The sequence below is a fragment of the Chaetodon trifascialis genome, chromosome 11 (assembly GCF_039877785.1).
Source record: "Chaetodon trifascialis isolate fChaTrf1 chromosome 11, fChaTrf1.hap1, whole genome shotgun sequence".
NCBI classification, from domain to species: domain Eukaryota; kingdom Metazoa; phylum Chordata; class Actinopteri; order Chaetodontiformes; family Chaetodontidae; genus Chaetodon; species Chaetodon trifascialis.
This window is the reverse complement of record NC_092066.1, coordinates 21,830,941-21,847,795: the sequence shown is the minus strand read 5'-3', so window position 1 is coordinate 21,847,795 and position 16,855 is coordinate 21,830,941. Positions and strand designations below refer to the sequence as shown.

At 43.3% G+C, this 16,855-nt stretch overlaps 1 protein-coding gene across 1 annotated transcript in view; it reads right to left on the bottom strand.

Annotated features, from left to right (window-relative positions):
* The window catches only part of pappa2 (pappalysin 2), a 61,454-nt gene that overhangs the window by 19,979 nt on the left and 24,620 nt on the right, over positions 1-16,855 (bottom strand). Inside the window, exons 12-21 of the mRNA XM_070975058.1 lie at positions 13,209-13,337; positions 13,021-13,106; positions 8,391-8,587; positions 6,446-6,559; positions 4,142-4,277; positions 3,883-4,057; positions 3,083-3,148; positions 2,898-2,994; positions 1,929-2,106; positions 88-301 (exon numbers count right to left, since the gene is read on the bottom strand). Of these exons, the coding sequence (XP_070831159.1) occupies positions 88-301; positions 1,929-2,106; positions 2,898-2,994; positions 3,083-3,148; positions 3,883-4,057; positions 4,142-4,277; positions 6,446-6,559; positions 8,391-8,587; positions 13,021-13,106; positions 13,209-13,337 (1,392 nt within the window). The remainder of the gene's footprint in view (positions 1-87; positions 302-1,928; positions 2,107-2,897; positions 2,995-3,082; positions 3,149-3,882; positions 4,058-4,141; positions 4,278-6,445; positions 6,560-8,390; positions 8,588-13,020; positions 13,107-13,208; positions 13,338-16,855) is intronic.

Below are 16,855 nucleotides of genomic sequence, written 5' to 3'. Positions count from 1 at the left end.
CATATGAGTGATTCTAGTGTAAACACTTCAAGCTCTGGGAGCTGTATTCTCTGTCCACTGTGCTGCCAACACTTCCAAAACACTTACCTTGGTGTCTTCTTTTTGAGGCTCCCCATTACATAGAAGCCTGGGTTGCATTTGTAACGGCAGACAGAACCCACATCGTGCCCCGAGGCCAGGCAGTCTGCTGTCAGCAGCTTGGCATCGGGTATGTTTGGAACCTCTGGACACTCGATCTTGCAGTAGGCCTCTGGGAGAGACCACAGGCCGTCCTCCAAACACACCAACCTGTCGCTGTCACCTGAGCAGGGGGGAGAGGGGCAGGGAGGGGAGGGGTTCAGATCAACGGGATTTTAGAGTGTAGCTGAAATAGACCGGAGAAGCACAAGTAGATGAACATCGTGAATTGTTATTTCTGTCCCAACAAACATGCGGGTATTGTTTCACCGCTCCGTCTCGCACAGTTTAAAGGAGAAGGAGACCGTAGCATGAGTGTTGCCCAAAACTAATATTTTCTATGCCTGTAAGGCCCCGTATGAAGCACAAGTGTTGGTATGTGTGGAGAATCATAACACCCTAAACCTTTCACAATTTTTAATGGGTCTATAAAATGTAATGAATCTTTACCATGGCATCACATTTTTTATAAGCTATTTAAAACCCTGCGCTGCTGTTGTGATTTTCAAAATCCATTACAGCTGGACTGCTGTGCACTGAACTTATTCCTGTGAACTACACGGTGTGCTTTCCCTGCTGAGTGATGCACGATGGCCTCCAAACATGTTTCACTCAACCAAAAGCCACAAATAGAATTATCTATTATGCATAATCTGTATTTAGATCATGAATAAATGGGCCTTACTGCTGACTCTACTACAGCATTTGAGCTTTGGCTGAAGCTTTCCAACCACAAACACAAGTGCGTGGACATCACGCTTGTTCTGTCTAATCACTTCAAGAAGCATCTATGACATTATGTAACCAAAAAGGCTTAACGCTTTTAACCTTTTGTATCTAGCTATGAATTTGTGCGTGTGTAGCGGTACTCCTAACTATGGGTGCCACAGGCAATATTTGTTCTGACTCATTATGATGCAAGTGGTGTTTTTAAGAACACTGTGGACATCTGAAAAGGGGAAAGGGGAATTGGGATGTGGTGTGTGTGTGTGTGTGTGTGTGTATGGAGGGAACAGGAATACGGCATGTAAATGTTTCTATCAGAGTTCATCCTGAACTTCAATAGCTGTAATCCACATTAACGTTTTAAAGGCCTCGCTGAGAGGAGATGTGGCTGTGATTTTGTAAAGGCCATTTCCAGTGTGATTTTATTGCAGCAAAGCAGATTAGTTCCTCTTGTCTTAGCTGCTTTTTTCAAACTAATTACTTTTAAACACTGTCTGTAACTACAACAGGATGCACCCTGTTAAAAAACAGGCCTCCGATTTTAAACCGTAATTGTGTAAAATCAAGGTTTAATGTCCATTTCATTTTATGGACTGCAGCTAGTGACAGCATCGCGCTGTGGTTTGTCTGTTCGCTAGACTACTGAGAAATCCTGACCCTATTACTGACCTCTATCACTCAGTGATGTGAATTATTGTGAAAAATTCAAAACGTGTGTTCATTAAATGAGGCTCTTCGAGTCCTAAATGGCTCCTTTTGTCACTTGGATTGTAGCTCTTGGTTTCTATCACTGGGGAGAGCAACCAATAAGAAAGAATAGTATCACAATCTTGAGGCAATAAGGCAGATTTTTTGAAAATTTTTTTAAAAAATAGAGATGTCTTTGCATGATTAGCCTGACAGCAGTGCTGTGAAGTGTGACCAAGTGTGACCATTTATTTTAGAGTTCCACTGATCTTTCACAAAGAATCTGCTAACAATGGACAAGACGAGGCGAGAAGAGTAAAGACAAATCCACGACTTACCTTGCAGTATAGCTGGTGATCCACAGGTGAAGGAGCATTGTTTGCCAAAGGTGGTTCCCCAGGGGCAGCTGAAGATGGCATGGTAGACGTAGGACTGATCAGGCAGGCCGCAGTCTACAGGCTGACAGCTAACCACACGATCCCATGAACCATGGAAGCACTCCAGATCTGATTCACTCTGGAATAAAGAAAGAGAATGGAGGAGTGACGGAGAAAGTGAATTTTGCTGGATGAAATGGAAAGGGTGAAGTGTCGGAGATGCTGCGAGTAGATGAATTTAAAAAGGGCTGACTTTTTGCCAATCTGCATCACACAATAACAAACAAGCTATAAACACGGTTTTTAAGGTCTGATTATACAGAAGAACACATATCTTACTTCATTTTACAGAATATTGGTATTACAGTGTCACTCAACTCTTCTTTATAGTTGACTGTTAAAAACGTAGCCACAAATACGCAAATATGCAGATTCTAATCCATATATTCAAGTGATACTGTTGATTTGGGCCCTATTATATCTCTATCACCTTTACCCATGATTCCTAAAATTCTGACGGAATCATGAAGACCGTTTCTCCTTTGACATGCAGTGTCATCTGTGAGCACATTAAAGCACAAAATCTGTCTGGTTCCCCTCATCATTCACAGGGGACATTACTGAATTACCCCGTTTTTTGGAGGCAAAAGGGAATGCAACCACTAATGCTGAGCGAGTTAAAGAAAACAAAATGTTATAAGTAGTGGAACAAATGATTGTAGTGCTACTCTAGAATTTGTTGGAGGGAAAAACTGTGTTCTTCTTGTGAGACTCTCACATCTCTGCTCAATCTCAGCACCCACCCAGTCAGTACAAAATGTCTAACAACTCTCTCTTGCATAATATCAATGGATAAGTGGAGGATAGCTTAACATTGAAAGACAGGGTGTTATTTCAACAGTGCAACATGTAACACAGTGTGCAGTGTACCTGGTGGGGTGGACTTCCCCTGCCATTGACGACAGTGACACTGAAACCACGCTGGCACTGAACGGAGCAGTGAGAGGCCTCCCCTCCGCCTGTACACCTACAGAGACACACTGATATATAGATAGTTCTTTTGTTTTCTGTTTCAGCTCTCTGATTGGCCAGTGTTTCATTCCAAATGGGCCTACCTGACAGAGGCGTGTTCTAGCTGGGGAGGACTGCAGCTGTCCATCTGACACGGCTGCCGCAGACAGCTATTGCAGGGAGGGAGGGAGGGAGGGAAGGAGGGAGGGAAGGAGAGGGAGAAGGAGAGGGATGAGAGGCAGAGCAAGCAGCTAGGAGGCCGAAACAGAGCACTCTGTGTGGGTCAGCAAATTCAGTCAGATTAAAGGAATACTCCAAGCTTGTCATTTTTGGAGTTTAAAATAGTGCACCATCATGTGGATTTACTAATGCCCTGCATCAAAATGCCAAGACTGAACATTTATCCTTTACATCTCCTCCTTAAAGGTCAAGTCGCACTGTGGGCAGTGTAGGCGCCAGGTTCTGACAAGGAAGAAGAATGCGTGGAGCAAAAAGGACAATATTCTGCTCCCTCCATTTTCATCCTTTTGAAATCATGAGCTTGACAATGTTCCATTGCAAAGCTAAATACTGAGGTGGAGCACTGAAGCCAAAACTCTAAGGAATACACAGGAACAAGTCGTTTTTTCTGTTTTTACGTCCAATGTGTCAAACTCCCAAACACTTGACATATTCCTTTAATAAGTTCCATTATGGTTTAACTTGGATTTTTCAAGCACCATATTGAAACAGTCACTGAAAAGCTGGGCGTGTGTGTGTGTGTGTGTGTGTGTGTGTGTGTGTGTGTGTGTGTGTGTGTGTGTGTGTGTGTGTGTGTGTGTGTGTGTGTGTGTGTGTGTGTGTGAAAGGACATGTGTGTGTGTTAAGTAGGTAGTTGTGGGAGAGCCCACCCTCTGATGCGCACCCGGTCAGGGCGAAGGTGCTGAAGTGGCAGGAGGTCCTCAGGGCCACGCCTCCCACTGCCACAGATGGGGAGGAGAAGAGGAGAATGACGGAGGCCGTGATGAAGAAGGGCTGAGAGAGGTCGTGGGTCACATTCACCACCAACGGGTTCCGATGGCATGAGAGGTCATGTGTACCTGGGTAGATGGAAGGGTTTGTCTTCGTCATATAGCATGATCTTCTTTAATACAAATACATACAGATTAATACAAGCGCAGCACCTAATGAGTGGTTCTTGCCAGTCGTATCAGACAGGAGGATGGTGGCTGTCCTCCGACACTGCTCCCCTGACCACGACCCATCTGAAGCCAGGTACACCATTACAGAGGCTGCTACTCCAGGATGGACAAATCCCACCTGGAACAATAATGAAAGTGACAATCATTTTAAAGATGGAAAGAAACAAAGAAACTGTAGCAAGACAAGCACTGAAAAGGCCGCTATGAATGTAAACGTCTTGCATTACGCCGTCAGCTCGCAATCAAACTGTTGATGAACAGTAAATTGAGAAGACTGATGCGTGGGTTAGATTCCTGGCCCCCTCGGTTGTGCCAATGAACACAATGGTTCACTGTTCAGGAGCCAGCTAAGGGGTCTTGTTGCTTGTCCTTGTTGCTGTACAACAACTTCTTCTGGTCGGTCAGTCGCCTGCACAGTGAGGGGTGGACTGGGCAGGATGGTGTGAAACTCTTGTGGAGCTCCTGGTGGCAGGTGAAAAGTTACTGATAACGATAGCACGTGTCAGTCTGAAGTCCTCCGCAGGAGTAGGCAGTGATAATAATCAGCCATTACAAATTAGGAAAACAGGGAATCACATCAAACCATGGGAAGAGCAGGGGGCTGCAACACGTCCTAAGCAATGCATGTGCTTGTGCTGCACGGCAGGGAAGGTAACTGTGTTACGACTGAAACCCAATGCAACTCCGGTGATTCCAAGTCGACCCTGGCCTCTTTTCTCTGTGACCGAGCTTTTCACAGCCACCTGTCAAGCCTACAGCAGGAGAGTGTTTCACACTCAAAAGGTAGAGTATCACTTTAAAGATATTTTAAAGGCCTTTTAGAAAATGAGAAAGGGCTTCCAAATGTTGAATGTTAAATGAGATGGACGCCTTTCAGAAAGCTGGCAGAGATGGATGTGATAGACGCTTTTCAGATGGAACGAGGGAGATATTTAAGGCGAGGGAGGCCTTTCAGAGACAGAAAGAACACTTCAGGGAAAAAGAGGTGTTTCAGGGAGAGCTGGCAGACATAGGTGTTATCATGAAGGCTTTTCAGACGGTGAAAAAGTCTTTGGGGATAAAGCTGCCTTCCAGAGAGGTTGCATAGATGTGCTTGATAAAGACGGCATCCATAAAAGAAGCAGGGAATGGAAAGATGAGTCATTCAACAAAGAAGTGGAAATGATGAGAGAGAGAGAGAGAGAGAGAGAGAGAGAGAGAGAGAGAGAAATGAATGAGTATGTGCAAGGAAGGAAAGAGGCAGGCTTGTGACTGTAAAAGACCTGTAATCCACAGCATGACAGACACAGTTGTGAAGCTATCAGTCAAATCAACAGCTAGCCTACGTCTAGCGTAGACCTGCACAGATGATTGTGGGAACTGTGGCTGTGGAAAGATTAAATGATACAAAACTACTAAATATGAGAACCAGACACAGGTCTGGAATGGAAAAACGGGTCCAAATGCAGAGCGGTACACAAACCAGGACATCTATGTGAAGCACTGCTGGCTCGAGAATGTTGGAGCTGCAAAGATAAGCCGGCTAATTAGGCATGTGAATCATCTCAACTGCAGCAGCAACAAGTGCGATTCTGTCAACGCCGAGCTTGACAACAAATGCAAATGGCATTCATTCCAAACCTTCATTATTGTTAATCACAAATAAACTATTACTTAATGATATGTAATGTTTCAGAATCATTTTTACATGATTAAGAACATAGTAGGTAATTACCTTTTTTGTTGCTCTGCATTGTCTGGAGCCGTAATCAATTATAATTATAAATTGTGTATTTTTGATGACTAAGAGATCTATTTATGATTACAGAACTATTATTATTCCTCCCAGTGCCAGTATTTGAATAACTTATGAACCTTTTAAGTATTTAATTATGAATGATGAGTTAATTATATAACACTTGGTCTTCCACTATGAGTAAACTGGTAATGATCATTACTGAATGATTTTAGTACGCACTGGGTAAAGAATAGGACAGAATGTAAACACAGAATAAGTACAGGCTGAGTCATGATTTGCTAATCATCTACAGATCATTAGTAGCCATAATTCACAGCTGACCTGGAAAATGAGTGATCAGAGTTACCAATGCATTGTATGAATCGGGCGATTGTTAGAAAGCTAAGAATGTGTGTGTGTGTGGGGGTTTGAGCCAGCAGGCCGTGTGAGAGGCCCTTCATCCCCATTTTAAAATAGTATTGGAAAGTGCTGGAAGCAGCCACCCACAGTCATTCAACGGAGGGGAAAACGGGTACAATGTTTGCATGCACGCACACGCACACACGTACCTTCAGCCAGAACGCATGTTCTAGGTCATTCTTAGTGTCGGGCTGGGCCGTGCAAGGGAACCAGGCATCGGTGGGAACTTTCTCACTCACTTCCAGGTGCTGGTACCGGCAGAGCTTCACACAAAACACAGGAAATACACAATTTGAATTGAACAGTGAACAACTAGAATGTTGCTTTTAATGCTAATATTAACTGTAAGCTAAGCTGATCAGCAGACGTCGGCTGACCGTTTGAAGTGTTTATCCCATTGGTTATATTGGTGCATGATCTAATTTGTGGCTTGGTCACATATTGTACTTTATGATGGAGCAACAGACTTTGTGCTAATTTAATAAATTCTATCAGACTCCTTTGTGTCTTGAGAGGAGCCCAAATTCTCTGGCAGTGGAGCATCTGACAGGCCGCGCTGACTTTATTCATGACACTTTGATTTGTTTTGTTTATTGCACCTTTCCTCATACAGACACTGTAGCGTGAAAAATCCCAGGAGCTTTGCCAGCTCTGAGATGCTGGAACCAGCGGCTCTGATACCAACTGTCCTCCCATGACAAACGTGGCTTGAATCATGCTCTTTAATTAACGCTGCATCTTTTTCTTGCTTATGTTTCATTTGTGCTGTATGTGACCCACTGTGTAGAAGGCTGATTTCTAAAAGCTGTGACATAATTTAGAAGCAGTGATGGACCCGCAAGGCCTCATGTGTTTGCAGACATTTTATGGGAGATGTCAGAACTGGAAATGATTGATGTATTTTGTACTCAAGCTGTAAAAAGAGAGAAGGGAGCTTTGCCGTATTCAAAGTTGCTGTGCTGTTCTGCCAAAATGTTCGCCAGAGTTATGTGCAAAGCCCTGTCTCCTCAGGCTCGTCCGTATTAGCTTGCTGTTGAGCTGTGTCACTATGACCTGAAGTGTTTTGTTTGCCTTTGTTAACCCCTTTCTCACATTGTGGCTTTTGACTCACTAATGTTTTGATCCATCCTTCAAAATGTAAAGTAGGCAATGCAAAGGGAGAGTAAAGAGAATGTGAGTAAGCAAAGGAGAGAAACCCAATACTGAGCGTTAACTGAGGAATACTGCTACCTGTGTTTATTCTTCGGGAAATATTTGCTGAAGTGGAACTACTGAGGTCTCATGTAAAACTGGCTGGAAGGAGTATTGATTTGAAAGTACAGACTGGTGTAATATAGTTTCCAGCCACCAGCTGCAGCACTGAAAACTGCTCTTAAGCAAAACACCAGTCAGTAAATGAAGAAGAAACGATGCTCCATCTTGATCTTTACGTGGCTTATGCTGATGTTAATGCATTTTACTGTGTCTGCACCCCATCAGAAGGCTTTTTGTTACTTAACACGCAACTGAGATTAGCGTGAATCCTCCAGAACTGATGCAGAAAAGCTCAGCTGATGTCTGCTGTGTTTGCTTTTCAACACTTGTCGACGAGCAGTTTTAGTAGCACCAAATGCCTGGAATGAATGCTTCACTAAAATAGCCAGTCAGCGCCATGAATTTTACAGTAGTAAAATGGCCCTCGGAGCACTGCTCTGCAACACAACCATTCTTTCTGTTGATTTAGACACACATACATACACACACACACACACACACACACACACACACACATATATGCACCAGTAATGATAAAGTGCAATATAAGTTAAAAAAAAAAAAAAAAAAAGGATTTTCCCCTTTAAGATTTAGCTGGTTCATCAAGATTTGTTGTCAGGCACAGGCAGGAGCATAAATAAAGTGGACCAGATTATGGCCAAAACTTCAAGCCTGCTGCCCAGACTAAATAGCACAGAGATGAATACATCTCTCATGCCTGTTGAGACAACCAAGCTGTTTTGACTTGCAGCCAGCCGCCAACATCGTTGCCCCTCCTTCCACAGGGAGTTTATTGTCATCGGGACGCCCTTTATGTGCCCTGTGGTTCATACTTCATACCTTGGTAAGTGATGGTTCCCCAGTGGCAGCATGGGCGGGACAGTGGTTGGGGTCCTGGTGAGAAGCAGTGGCAGTGGATGCCCACTGGTCCGTGTAGCCCAGAGGTGTGAAGTAACCACAGTCCTGAACACTGGAACCCCGCTCAAACTCCTCACACACACCGTCACCGTCAAAAACATAGCACTGACTCGGTTCACCTTGGGAGATGGAGAGGAGAATGAGAGAAGAGGATTTATGAAAGAATATAAAGCCTGGTTTCTTAATCTGGCAGGGTGCACACTCATCCCCCACTGTTACACTCCCATCCAAATCTGTTTGTCAGTGAACCAAATCTGAGCAAATCTATTTTATATTTTCGTTGGCCACTTTTAATGTTAGCCACGTCAACTCAACCATATCTGACTCTCTGTGCTGTCAACAGACTGTAAATTATGGTAAGAAATGAACTTTGGCTTCAATTAATTATTGAAGATCACAACAATTTCATAATTTTAATAGGCACAAAGAGAACCCTAATATGTGACTTGGCCAGTTAGTGTAATCCCAAAAGCACTACAGTAGGCCATGGGTATCTATAAGTCACTGAGTCACAACAGAATTATGTGTTACAAATAACTGTCAAAAGCTGTTCCAAGTCTAGTTCAAAACAAAAATACAGACAGGAAGATATTGCTTTTGCCTGTTATTGTGTCTGCTAATAAATTTAGAATTTTGTTTTTTATCAACTCAATCCTAAATTCCACAGAGGTTGGAAGTTGCACCACAGAAACACTTAATCTAATGCAGCATTATGTACTTTTTAATGCCTTTTTGTCATTACTGGACAGTTGAGTGCAGAGTGACAGCAAGCTAAGGCTGCTCTTCTTAGTCAATTAGTCGAGCAGTTTCTTAAACTCTAATCTTTGACAGATGTTTTTGCATGGCTGAGTTCATCTGCAGGGAGAATATTGGGGAAATGCATTTTTTTTTTTGCATTTCCATTGAATTACATGATTTTTTTTTTTTTTTTTGAAATGACATGCCAACAAACACAACTGAGCAACTTTTGAGGCAGTATATAAAGATATGTTAAGCACTCTTTATGGAATTTTAAGACGTGTTTATGCAGGATAACAAAAAAAAATGTAATGTTGGCGATGTTCTTTGGAAAAGGCTCAAAAATGCTTTAAGATTTTGGTAAAAGGAAAAAAACTACTGTAGTAAAAATGTCCTAATGATTACAGTACAGTCTGAAGAAGCTACTCCTTGGCCAGCAGGTCCTGCAAGGATACAATCAATGTTATTTAGAATTATATCAGGGGGAAAAAAAGGCTGTTACACTTCCCGTAATACAGCTCCCCCTGAGCTATGAGCAATGAATATACATGCAATAGAGTAATGGTACTGACATAATGTGCTACAGAAGTGTATCACAAAAAGAGTGGGGAGCATAAGCTGAACAACAGCTTGTAATGCAGCAGCTATTCATAAAGAGGGTGGAAAACATCAGACACTTCAGAAGGTCGGCCTCATTAACATCTGGACAGCTGCAGAGGTTAGCCAGACAGAGCCGTGTCAGAGAGTCAGCGCTGCACGATTGGCTTCAATTAGTCGACGGAAACATGTTTCTGATAAAAGGCAAATTAGGCCGAGACAATTCTATGGCATATTGTCATCCCGAGTTCATTTGGCAATGCTGGACCAAGTGAACTCACCAAACACCCCACCCCTGCTTTGACAACACCTGTGAAAATGATTAAGTCTTTTCAATTCCAAGTCTGTGGATTTATCAAGCCTCTCGAAAGAGGACTACTTGACAATCTTTGACTTAACTATTAAGACCATCTGTTTTTTATTCCAGGGCCGCATGCTGTAATCATGTTGTGCAATTTAACCTTTATTTAATCACGCAGTTAAAAAATTAAATTAGAAATCGGTGGAATCTATAAAAAACAACTTGAAAGCGGCACTTGTTGAACAAACGCAGCTTGTCCAGCTTGTGACGGGACCTCTCGAAAAGCAGTTGGTGTGGTTGCTGCAGAACTAAGGTAAATTCTGTTGAGAAAAGGGAGCGAGAGCAAGGAAATTCAGGATAGTGGGAGTTAACTGGGTCAAGAAGATGTGGCAAGAAAACCCAAACAAATATTCTGTCTATGACTAAGAAGTACAACTGAATAATTGGTTTTAAGTGTTGCAATTTGTAAAAACCTGTTTTTGCCAAATTGTTTTCCTTCCTAGTCATGATGTCTTTTATTGTAAAACAAGAGACGTAATAGCTTCAGTCACGGCATGGCGAGCCCTGGTGGTGGAGGAGGCGGTGGATTGGTGTCAGCTTGTTTCCCCCTGACAAATAAATTGACTGGATGATGGAAATCTTATCCCCGTAACAAGCTCTCGTAACACACACGGCACATGAACGGTACCATCCGGCTGCTAGTGGAGACAATGCATGGCCTAAAAAGGAAGTAACTAACAAACTGTCCCATCTCAACTGAGCTGTCATGTCTTCTTAGCAATATTATGGGATATTTATGAAATCACCAAGAAGTTGGATAATATAAAAGCCATACTTATTCAACATAGCTTCTGGCGACTGAGGAGCGCTGGGGCGAGCATTCCATTAGACAAAGGATGAATTTTAAGGCTGTGGAGGAACACCATGCACCACAACAGTAGAGCTGATTTCTCATGTCATTGTGACTAATGCTGCTCTCCAGCTATCCAGCCCAAGTCTTTCAATGAGAAACAGAGACACTTGGAGACACATAGATGTGTTAGATTGAAAGGCCTGCAGCGTGTTTGAGGCTCTTATGGTAGGTGTCACAATACAGCACAGTATTCAGTGTGTGTCGGCGGTAAACAGCTAATTGTGTGTGACATAATGAAATGATGCACGAGGGGCTGCGCTCTCAGTGCTTCCCGTCTGGCTTAGCTCGACCACGTTTGCGCTTTTTGAGTGTGTTTACCTAATATAAAGGTCAAAAAACATATGTCAGGAGTCTTCAGCCTTCTGCTTTCAATGGAGTGTTTTGGGTAAACTCCCTTCAGTGTTGTGTTGTGAGGCTTCTGTTGTGGCCTGTCTGCATGTTTCAGACTGGGCGAGGGTGCAGACACAAAGTATTGTTGTCCTGTGGTGGATTCACAAACGACTGGGGCACTCTCTGTGGCTTCTTTGTTTGTCTTTTGCCATGTTATGCTGCATGTTTTTGGTACTTTTTACTGCTTTTTTTAAACCACCTGGCTCAGAGTTAACTGAGCCCCAGTCTCATGGGTGAAAACTATATATGGGATTCGTATCAAAAGGACTGTAATCGGGTTTTTTTGGGGATACTTTGCAAAGAAGGATGGTCTGTTGATCAGTGCACGGCACTTATTCTGTACACACAACGGAAAAGTGGACTTTCATTGCGAACTTAGTGCATCTATCAGCAATAATTAACGTTGCTGCTGAGTGAAAAGCATAAACAAGAACAAAAACCGAGCATAAAACAAAACCCAAGGGTCAGAGTTTAAACAAAGAGCCTTAACAGGTGAATCTTTTTTCAGTAACTAAATGTTGAACACCCACCAAGCTGTTTTCTGGCATCCGCATGACTCACTGAGCCACAAATGAACTGTTTCTTAATGTTTCTTGTCTTACCATAAATCTCTGGTTGTTGATTCTGAGAACAAATAATGCATTCTTGCCTGAACCTCACTAAATGTTAACCTGGCGGAAACCATAAACACAGTTGCTCTTTCATAAGTCTAAGCTTCTTGTTGGGTAAAAAAAAAAAAAAATAAAAAAATAACAAGAAAGGACCAGAAATAATGACACCAGCCCCCCTCGCATGATTTGATTCTGGCGGTCGGAACTACAAGGTGGCCTCCAATCACTTAACTATGGGGTCGTTGTACAACAATTGTCAGAAGCAAAGGCTTTTACAGCTGGTTGTGATCTCTCTCACTGGGGAGAGCTGGCTGACTGTTGCAGATGTGATTTGATAATAAAAAACTTATTACTTACTTTAGATAAAGCACATCGAATAAAATGAAAAATGGCAACAGAGTCTAAAACATGACGGTTATCGCCAGCTGATTTTTGCAAGTGTCCAATCCAAACCCCCCAATGATCTTTGTTGAAAATCAATAAACTTCATTTATCAATACATCCTGGCCTGCACCGATTGAAGTTGTTCAAAGGCCAAACCGCCTTGAATAAAAGAAACATGCCTGACATGTGCTTTCAGAACGAACAGTGCGCTTTATTGGTGAAAAGTGTTTTTCTGGTGTTCCTCTGCCAGCCTGATGTCAAGATGCTTCAGGTTTCCAGACAACACTTGTGACTTAGCAAACCAGAAACGTACTTTTTACCCTTCTGCTCATCTGTTTTCTCTCATATTGCGGTGATCCTACATTAATGGTCTGTGGAATCAGTTCAAGCCAGAAGCTTTTACGTCTTGTAAATTACATCTGATTGGCTTGGATTTCTATTTTTATTTATTTTTTAGGGGTAACACTGCTGCGTGCACAAATGAGAGATATCTGGCTGACTGTTCTTTCACTCTAAAAGTTTACATGGTGTATATGTGTGTGTGTGTGTGTGTGTGTGTGTGTGTGTGTGTGTGTGTGTGTGTGTGTGAACCCAAGATGGCCCAGAGACAGGACTCACCATTACAGTTGAAGCCCATCTCCTTGTGGCATTTCTTAGAGCAGCCATCACCATCCAGCAGATTACTGTCATCGCACTCTTCTGACCTACAGCGAGAGAACGTCATCATCGTCACCTTCATTTCTGACGCCATCTACGTTTTCAATTAGGCACCGCCATCAGTCATATGTCCACTTAAGTGCACACACCCCTGTATGAGGCCATCTCCACAGTAAGGCTGCCCGTGGGCGTAGAGGAGAGGTGGGGAGGGTTCGCTAAGGACGCCGCCTGCCTCCACCTGGATCTTGTACTGGTACTTGACTCCCTGCTTCACAGACCTGGAGAGGAGAGGAGAGGGAAAATGGTTTCGTGATGGCTTAAAATTGTAAATTTATTTTGGCATAATAAAATTATTAACTAGAAGTCCAGAGATTGTTATGTTCTTCTGAGGAGCAGTAAGCAACGTTTTTACTGCTCCGTGCGGTACAAACTGATCATATAATCTTTACAGGCTTGTTGATCAATACTAATGACTCCTTCAATACTTGACAAAATAAGAAAGAATTATGACGGCTGCTGGTGCCAGTGTAGAGCATGATGATCTAATTCTCTTGCAAATACCACGGCTCACTTTGTGCTATGTGGAGAGGAAGCTTTGTGTTTGCAGTGTGTTCCCCAACAAATCAATTCTGCATGAATACAACGGCTCATGGGACTGCAGCAAGAAAGTGAAACTTGCACTCACGGTGGCTTCTATCTGTAACCTTGCAGTATCCAATGACCTCAAAGCCCCACAGCAGGAAGTGTGCATAATGATACCTTGGCTCCAGTGTCGGGACTATTGATCTGTTTTGGTGGGCTGTGTCTATAAAAAGAGCCCCCCCCCCCGTTTTCCCAGCGCGGATCTGCTGCTTCTGTATCCGCCTGGCGCAAAAGTTAACCAGGAGAAGCACAAATCACTCATTATCTGAGGTCTGTATGGTTTCTCCACACTCAACAAATTTCCTTTATTAATTATGGATCAGAAATGGAAGTGAAGAATTTTAAACCCCCCCACTTGGCCACGTATTTATCTGTCCTGTATCTATATTTGGACATATCCTCTAGCCCTGTGCCGCAGCTCTCTCCCTCTCTGCTGTCAGAGGCTTCTCATTTCTTCATGATAATTATGGTGAGGTTTGGGTAATCTTCCCTTTAGCCTTGTTGCACTCCACACTTCCCCCCAATTCCCTCTTAGACTACAAACTTAATTAAACGTACAACAATGAGTTTTTAACCGGTTAGAAAATGTAAAACCGATGCCTCTACATGACCTACATGAGCAAACAAGACCATGAGCAACAAGATCGGCTATTTCTGTCTAGTTATTCTTAATGCCTGTCACAGGGACAGTGATTGTCATTGTTAGTCAGGATTCAAAAACGATCCTGAACCGGCCCTCTTCCTCCTAGACAGGTATGTGATATGGGCTTTCTCAACAAAAGTGCTGTTACCACGCAACCAAGTCTGTTAGTGCTAGACTTACATGTCACCTTGGAGTTTGAACTTCAGCTGACTTGTACACCGCCACCACATTACAGGTAGAAAACTTCCGTAGGCACAAATATATACATTACCTCATCATATGCAAACAGCTGCTTGAAAAGCATCAAAAAGTAAGTTGCTTCTTTCTTTCACTCGCTTCCAAAACGAATGCACACACTGGCCAGATCAAGATCTTTAAAAGAGCAGGCAGGGGCTGCTACAATCAACACAAATTGAAAGCTCCTTGTACTTTAATGCAGATCATAAAGCATTATGTCTTTTTTGGAATGAGCTACCTTCATACTTACTTAAATGTGTAGAAAACACACTTACTCACTAAGATGCCAGCAGTTCAAGATGCTGTATGTGAGTATTAAACAGTGAACAAATTAGTATGAAGATGTCATCCGAGGTGAACGAGATGCTTTTGCCACAAGGCCACACAAATAATATTCAAGTCACGCTGTGATTGGCCAGCTGTGTGAAGGTGAAAAGGAGCCAGGAGTTGAACTTCTCTCTAGCTCTCTTTTATCATTTGTTACACAACTACTTCTCACACCTTTCATATGAACAGCCGAGCACAACACCAGGAATGTCTTCCAGGTGAGGCTGTTTGAAAATGTGTGCCGTTACCCCAGGGATGGAGTTAGGGATAAGGTGAGGTTCAGGTTACAGTAAAGGGAAACACGTACCGACAGGGAGAGAGTGTGGATGTTCAGCACAACTGTAAACACTCGACGTCCGAGTGCTTCTGATGGAGCGTAACCCGTTCCTACCTGTACACATCCGCACAGAAGCCAAAAGGATACAGCAGAGCTCATTCATTGGTTTGAAAATGATTTCCTTCATCACGCACTTTTTTCAACAAACTGTAACCTCAGGACTCATATTGGACAGTACCATCTTAATGCGAAACGTCTTGATGAACTGAGCAGCCCGACCCCTCCTCTGCACTCGGCGCTCCCTCCCTGGGCTCTTCTCAGTCAGCCTGTGCTAACTAAGTTCAGCAGGAGGAAACGGCGGAGGACCACATCCAAGCAGTCGCTGGTGTTTATGGCCTCTGCTGCTCACATTTGGTTCATATTCAAAAAAAAAAAGCCTCTGCTTACTCTGCCTCACCTCTGCTGTGCTGCTGTGTCCCTCTGTCCTGTCTTACCCCGCCTCACCCCTCGCTTCTCCTGTCCTCACCACTTTGAGTTTCATCTCCTTTCCTCCTGCACCTATCTCTTGTCTCTATGCTCATCTATATATTTTCCAATTCCCTCTGCCTCCCCGCTCCCTCCTCTTCTTCTCATCTTCTCTTCCCTCCATTATCCCGCCCTCCCTCCCTCCCTCGCTCCCTCTCCCTTCTTTTCCAAACTCATTGCTCTCAAACACTCTCTTCTCCTCACATCAACCCCTCTCTGCCCTCCTCAGTCCCACATAACTCAATCCCCACTGGTTCTTACATCTTTTTGCACTTAGACACAGCTTGTGTAACATAGGAGACGTGTTCCCTGAAAAATAAACTGTTTTTGAAGCTGTGTCCACCTAACATCCGCCCAGCTCTGTAAGACGGCAACATTTTCTCAGAAATCCAGAGTGCCACAACTTTTGAAATCAGCCCCCGAATGATCGGCAATCATGTGACACGGCTGTTGTATCCTGGCAGGTACTTATCAGTTTTTTTGTGTACAAGTTGTATGAGACAAGCATGAGAGGAGAGAGATTTAGGGTTTTCTGAGGAGGGCTGTTTTCTGGTGAGATAAAAAAAAAAAACTGGCCTGTGGCTGTACATTTGGATTCTGGTAATCATTTGGACACCCCACAATACGAGACAGGATACTATACAAACTGATTCAACTTAGCCCCGAAACTTCAGCATGCTTTTGATTGAGTATATGCTTGTTGAAACAGATTTGGATCAGTAGCCACAGCTCGGCATCCGCACGTTGGAAACATTTGTGTTCTGAGTTGTTCAAACAGAACCAGACCCAAACACTTTTGAGAGACAGATAACTGCGGATTAGCAGATCTGAGGTATGCTGTGGAACTCGTACTCCACGTTGGCCCTAAATGACTCAGCCCTCAGCCCTCAGCACTTCTGATGTCTGACAAGGCGGTGTGTGTGTCTACATGTGTTTGTGTATGTGTACCCAGTGTTAGCAGTACACTGCCTCCATGTTATAAATATTCATCTGCACCTGAGAGAAAACCGGACTCAGGAACTTGCCTCAGGTGGAGTTTTGGGTATTTTTGGGTGGTTTGGATGGAAAAACAACACACCTGTCACTTCCCATTACGCATTGTGGCTGCCTCCTGCATAACAAATCTTTTCCTAATTTACAGCATG